The following is a 6,205-nucleotide window of genomic DNA, read 5'->3' as shown; positions in this document are numbered from 1 at the left end:
CTCGACATGCTTTGATGGCGGTCACGGACGGTCCAGTCCTGGGGGGCAGAGTTTTTACAGATTTCACACCTGGAAAAGAGACAAAATGTGTTTTCATCAACAGGTTTTCTGTTGCACAATCAAGTTTCTGTCACCCCCCCTGTTGGAATGATGGACTGATCATCACAGGCATGTTGTCCTCTGTGATGGTCGATTACCTACCAAGCCTTAATCCAAAGATCGATGATAATTGATCTCATTTAGACATTTCTCTCATGTTGTTAATGGGTTGAATGCTATAAATCCCTCAATCCATTGTTTTCCTGTTTCTCTTTCTTTATCCTAGTATCTTCCATCATATTTTCCCGCTTAACTCCTCCTACAATCTTTAATCTATTTCAACCATTCAACTATTGAAATGTTCAGCTCTTTCTGCTTTTTCCAGCTGTGACTTTTGCTCCTTCAAATCCTTGAACTTTTCAAGATATTCCAGGATTTCTGCCTCCATTGAAATACATGGGGAATCCTTGGTGCAGAAGCTCGCCGGTTCGATTCCCGGCTCTGGCATTTTTCACAAACTCATCTTTTTTCCGGTATTGTGCTGTTTTCACTTTATTTATGCTCAACTTGGATCATTTCTTTATTTTATTTTTGCCACTTATTACCCTTTAAGTTTCATTTTCATTCAGCAACACAGCATTCAACGCTGCATTTTCTTCTGGAAATGCAGCTCATTCTCGTTTATTAGTTGTTACACCGCTGTTAAATACAGACTTGGCTGCAGTGGCCCAGATGTCAGAGCAGCTGGAAGGGTCGGTGGTTCGATCCCCGCTCCCCCCAGTAAACTGTCGTTGTGTCCTGGTGTGTGAATGTGCATGAACGTCCCGGTGTTGGTCGGAGGGGCCGTAGGTGCGAACCGGCAGCCACGCCTCTGTCATCACCAAGTCTGAATGAATAATGGACACACTGTAAGAGCGTCTGGAAAAGCGCAGGTAAATATGAATAAAGTGAGAGCAGGAGCGTCCGTTTCATCAAGGCCAGCTGTGGAGGAATAAACTAAAAGTTAGATTCTTTTCCCCTCAAATTCACTAAGTTTACACGATAAGGAGAAAATCAAAACCAGAATCAAACCTTTTTATTTGCAGGTTTATTAAAACCTTAAATTCTCCGCCCACAGTCACACGGCGTCATAACTCTAGTTTTAAAAACAGATATGACATAACTGACCACCTCTAGAATACATCTTTGCATAGTTTTGACCTCATTTCTGCTTTGTTTGCAGATTAATACATTTTTATTTTTGTCTCTTTGTTGGAAAACCTAAAAACGGTTTGATCTCAATGTTTGCAGTAAAAAAAAAGGAGCTCTCAGAATTGAGTTTTTGGTTTCATTGTTGAGTGATTGTGTTATATGAAGAATATCTGTAAAAAAAAGAAGTTGTGGTTTTACTAAAAGATAGATATCAAGCCTCTAAAAGAGTTTTAAAGAAAAATGAACAGAGGAAACGCTAAAGTAGAAACAAAAAGCTTACAAAGGTTTTGAAAGACTAAGGATTAAAAATCTCGACAGATTAGCCGTCATTCATTCAGCAAGTGCAGCTAAAGAAGAGAAATCCTCAAACTTTGTATAATTTCCAGATTAACCAAACCAGATTTAGTGTAAATGAAGAGAAGCCTTTTCTAGAGCCAGCATGGCTGTCAGTGCTGATCTGAGGCAGTCTTCTCCTCTGATGTGGAACTCCTTCTGCTCTGCGGTCGTCGTTGGAGGCGGAGCCTCTCGTTAGCCTCTAACCTCATTAAACGTCTGATATTTAGGTTGACATTTTCTGGACACTCTAATTGTGTTATTTAAATACAGAAATCCATTCGACGCCCGACTGAAAGCGGCTGTTTGTCCTCAGGACGTTCTTCAGGCCGACTTTAGCGGTGCAGCTGATGTCTATCTGTGCCCACGGGGGTTCCGCCAGGCCACCGCCGCCGCCGTGCAGCCAAAAACTCATTTCTTTGACCGTCCCAATTTGCTTTCATGCAGGGTATTAAAGCTGCAGGGAGGTCAGCACAGATTTGGGCCGTCGTTCGATTGCTGATGCTTAAATAAAGGTTCATACGAGATTGGAAGGGCAAAAATGTTTGTTTGAGGCTCGCAGCTGTGTTTGTGGGCGGGACTCTTGAGTTCTTTCAAGTTTGTTTGTTTGTTTGTCCGTCCACAGGAACGGACCTGAGACCGGACAAGCCGGTCGCTTCTTTCCCAGATCCGACTAAAACCAGAACCAGAATCCAGCAGATCCACATCCCCATCATCCTCCCGCCTCAGCCGTCCAATCCTGGCCAACCTGCCCAGCCCGCGGTCAACGTGGTGAAGATCAGCCCGCCGAGCGACCCGTCCAAAGCCCGGCAGCCAGTTCAGTCTGTGAGGCCCGTGGTGGAGACGGGGGAGGCGGGACCCCCCGGGTACATCAGCCGGGTGACGGTGCGCAGAGGGTCCGAGGACTCGGCTAGGAAATCTGTCAAAGGCTTTGCAGGAGCTCCAGGTCAGGAATTTTCTACCCATTTTCTGGATTCAAACCTTTAAGATCTACTGGAATTTGGTTCTTTTATCTTGTTTAAAACCTTTCTTTTTTTTTAGCAACAATGGGTTAGTTTCAGTAAAAGTCATGGAAAAAAGATGCTAACTTGATGGGTTGAAATGTTAAATTCCTCACCTTGTTCACAGTTTAATTGTCCCTGCAATTATAATAAAGTCTCTAAAACTAAAAAAAACAATAAAAAAATGTCTTTGATCTCCAGAAAAGCGGTTTTGCACAGATTTGAGGGGTTCTGACTTGACCGCACTGCAGCGTCCTGAAAATAGAAAGAATTTTGTTTCACTTCGTATCTTTCATAAAATAAAAACCCAGAGAAGAACACCACCACATAGACTGAAATCTGATTTTATTAACTTTCATTTCCAGCACGAGTGCTTTGATTTGGTTTCATTTTGTCTTTATTTCCCATGATCCTTCATGGAACATCCAAAAACTGAGGAGACAGAAAGGCTTTTAAACGGATTTAAATGAAACTTCAATCATTGATGCTGCATCCTAATCTTTAAGCTCCTCCCCCTTCTGTGTTAAAAAGCCTCAACCTTGAGAGGACAATAAAAGGGCTTTCTCTTCCCAGGATATCTTCCTCCTCCTCCTCCTCCTCTGCAGCCGGCGTGGTACAAACCTGACGGCAGAGGTACTCCGGCTCCCACCTTCATCCACAGTTTGCCTTTCATATCAGCAGAAAACCGTGAAATGGGGTGAATAGTGAGCATCCTGGGAGGGCGAGGGGGGGGGGTCTGGCTGTTTGGTTGGAGAAAGTGTGGGAGGATTGTGGAAGAGTTTCAGGATTGCGAAAAGAACTTTTGACTCTGGGTGATGTGGAAACATTTCAGGGTAAAAGTGAAGGGATCAACTTCTCTTTGCAGTCTCTAAAAACGTAGGAGCTGCCAGATATTGCATAAAGAAGCGATGTGTGAACAGAAAGATGTACTTTTCACCCCACTGGGGCGTCAATAAATCTACAGCCAGTTCTCTGTCTTGCAGCTATCGGGGCAGCGAAGGTCCTCTGGACGCCGGTGCATCAAGCTCCCCCCGTCTCTCCCGGTTAGACCGATCTGATGCTGGGTTTTGGCTCAGACATCCGTCACGTTTACAGTTTGTCATAATTTGTGTTTTCTCTCGTCTCAGTGGCCGACGGCGCCTTCGCCGACCCCGTCTCCTTCTCCGTTGGTCTCACTCAGCAGCCCCCCTTCACGGGAGATTTTGGTTTCATCCGCTTCAACAGGGTGCTGGTTAATGATGGCGGACACTACGACCCCCACACAGGTACCCCGCCCCTCAAAAAAAAACAAAAAAAAAACAAAACGAAAACAAAACAAAGATGTTTGAGAAGTGAAGGAGGGGTTTCCAAAGTTCAACAATAAAACCAAACGTTGGATTTCTATGCAAACATGATGCATTGTGGGAAATGTAGGCATGTCAGATACATATTGGAAATATTAATCCACTGAAACAAATCCCTCCCCCTCTTTTCCTCTGCGTCAAAAGGAGAACAGAGGCAATGGAAAGAATTACAATAAAACCCCTGAAATTTTTGCCTTTCCTAAAGCGAATCGCAGAAATAAAGGTCATCCTATACGTCAACCATCTACCAAATCCACACGCAACCCTGGAGAAAAGAAACTCCCCGTTTGTCAAAAGTCTTTTCTTCTCCTTTAAGTTTGCCGTAAAAAGTGGCTACCTCTGATTTCCAGCAGCAGCTAAGTTCATTTGTGGAGAAATAAAAGCATCTGTGACGCTCCTCGGCTTTAGCGGGGAAACCCGTGGGAGCGTCCACATCCTGACAGCTTCTCCTGGTGACGCTCGTCTGACCCCTGCTGCAGGCGGGACGGGGCCTGTCGGGTCTGGACGCCCCTGACGTAAACCAGCGGTTCAGCTTCAGAATTGTGGGATTGCATCATAAACCGCTCCCTTTGCCAAAGGAGGTGTCAAAGGAACCGCCACACCTTTTTTGGGGGAATCAGACGGATCCCAAGTCTCAGTATAAAAAACCAAATACTTTCGGGGTAAATTCTACCCTAACCCTTGTGCTATCTTGTGGGGTCCAGATGACCCCACTTCCAACGTTAACCTGCCTCGGAGGCAGGTTAACGTTGGAAGTGGGGTCATCTGGACCCCACAAGATAGCACTAGGGTTAATCAATAACAAACGTATTCCCTTAACTCAATTTAGGGGTTCATCTGATTTTAGGTGAGCTGGTAATCGTTAAGGCCGTGATTTTTTTAGTCGTTAGCGAGTCGGAATATTGCAGAAGAGATTATGGGATCAGTCACAGTGTATTTAAGGGAGGGGGGTGTCAGGGTTTGTGGCGTGACAGACGTGAAGACTCGTAAGGAAGCTCCCCCTTTTCATCCGCAGGGATATTCTCGGTTCCACAGGACGGCCGCTACCTGGTTTCGGGCCTTCTGACGGCGCAGCGCGGCGAGCGCTTGGAGGCCGTGCTGTCCGTGTCCGACCGCAGCGTCCAGAGGCTGCGGAGCTCGGAGGCGGCGGGGGCCTGCAGCTGCGGGGGCTCCGTGTCCTTCAGCCTGATCCTCCCACTCATGAAAGGAGACCGCGTCGGTCTCCTGAGGACGGGCGGCGAGCTGGCGACAGGCGAGGCCCGGGAGATCCTGTCCACCTACAGCGCCGTCTTCCTGTACGCCCCCCAGGCCAGAAGATAGCTGCAGCTGGGGGGGGGGGGCAGCAAGGACTCATTTGGAAGCAGCTTTTTGACTGATTTGCATTGAAGCAGCTATTTATCAGTAAACGTCAGAGAAACTCTTCACCTATATGTTCAGTTTGTATGCAAAACACACATACTAATATATTTGGATCTATTGTGAATGTCTGTAAAACTGTCAATGTACAGAACCATTGACCCTCAGTGGAATTATTGTGGGAAATAAACGGATGAACCAATAAAACACAGGAGATTCTCTGAAAATGAATGAATGCACAGGAATAATAAACTCACATTTGGGAAATAAAGAGGTTTTTTTTAATTTAAGTTGCAAACTTTGCCGAGTTTCACTCAAATGATTTTACAAAGTAGGCATGTGTTTTAAATAAATATATCCCAGAGATTTTCAGTATTTTCCAAAGATAAACATGAAGCTGTCACTCAGCTCATCCAACTTTTACAGAGCTATCCGATTCATTCTAAATGAACTATGACCTCAACTGACCTGGTCATAAACCTAGAAAGTCTAACGTTTTGTCAGAATTCCATAAATACTCCCCGGTTTGTGAACCATCACCATTTTTTTCAGGGTCTACAAATGTACAATTTTAAAAATTTTGTCACTAGCAATTTCCCATTAGTCCCTGTGAAGAACTAGTGTGCTCCATTGATTCTAAGAACTGGACTGAGTGACTCCTCCCCCTGGTGTTCCAAACAGGAAGTACCCGCTGGCTCCCAGAAGCCAAAATCTCATAAACTCCTATAGAGTTAGTCAGCCATTTATCTTTTTTTCTTCTTCTTTGGAACAGTGGTTAGCGCTCTAGCCCCACAACAATAAGGCGCCGGTTCAAATCCCAGCTGGGAGCTTTCTGTGTGGAGTTTGCATGTTCTCCGGCTTCCTCCCATCATCCACAAACAGGTGAATTGATGACTCTAAATGGCTGTGAATGTGTGTGTCCATGGGTGCGTGTATAAGTGA

At 45.3% G+C, this 6,205-nt stretch overlaps 1 protein-coding gene across 2 annotated transcripts in view; it reads left to right on the top strand.

Moving 5' to 3' along the window:
- The window catches only part of emilin2a (elastin microfibril interfacer 2a), a 20,401-nt gene extending 14,931 nt beyond the window's left edge, over positions 1 to 5,470 (top strand). Inside the window, exons 5-9 of one of the 2 annotated variants that reach the window (XM_023965198.2) lie at positions 2,189 to 2,509; positions 3,138 to 3,197; positions 3,548 to 3,607; positions 3,692 to 3,829; positions 4,943 to 5,470. In XM_023965198.2, coding sequence (XP_023820966.1) covers positions 2,189 to 2,509; positions 3,138 to 3,197; positions 3,548 to 3,607; positions 3,692 to 3,829; positions 4,943 to 5,283 — 920 coding nt within the window. In that variant the 3' untranslated portion in view covers positions 5,284 to 5,470. Of the gene's footprint in view, positions 1 to 2,188; positions 2,510 to 3,137; positions 3,198 to 3,547; positions 3,608 to 3,691; positions 3,830 to 4,922 lie in introns of both variants that reach the window. The other variant, XM_023965199.2, reaches the window with a different exon arrangement.
- Positions 5,471 to 6,205: the final 735 nt, after the last annotated feature.

Source organism: Oryzias latipes, chromosome 17 (assembly GCF_053564925.1).
Source record: "Oryzias latipes strain Hd-rR chromosome 17, Olatipes_Hd-rR_3.1".
Lineage (NCBI taxonomy): Eukaryota > Metazoa > Chordata > Actinopteri > Beloniformes > Adrianichthyidae > Oryzias > Oryzias latipes.
The sequence above is the reverse complement of the archived record's forward strand: the minus strand, read 5'-3'. Positions and strand labels throughout refer to the sequence as shown.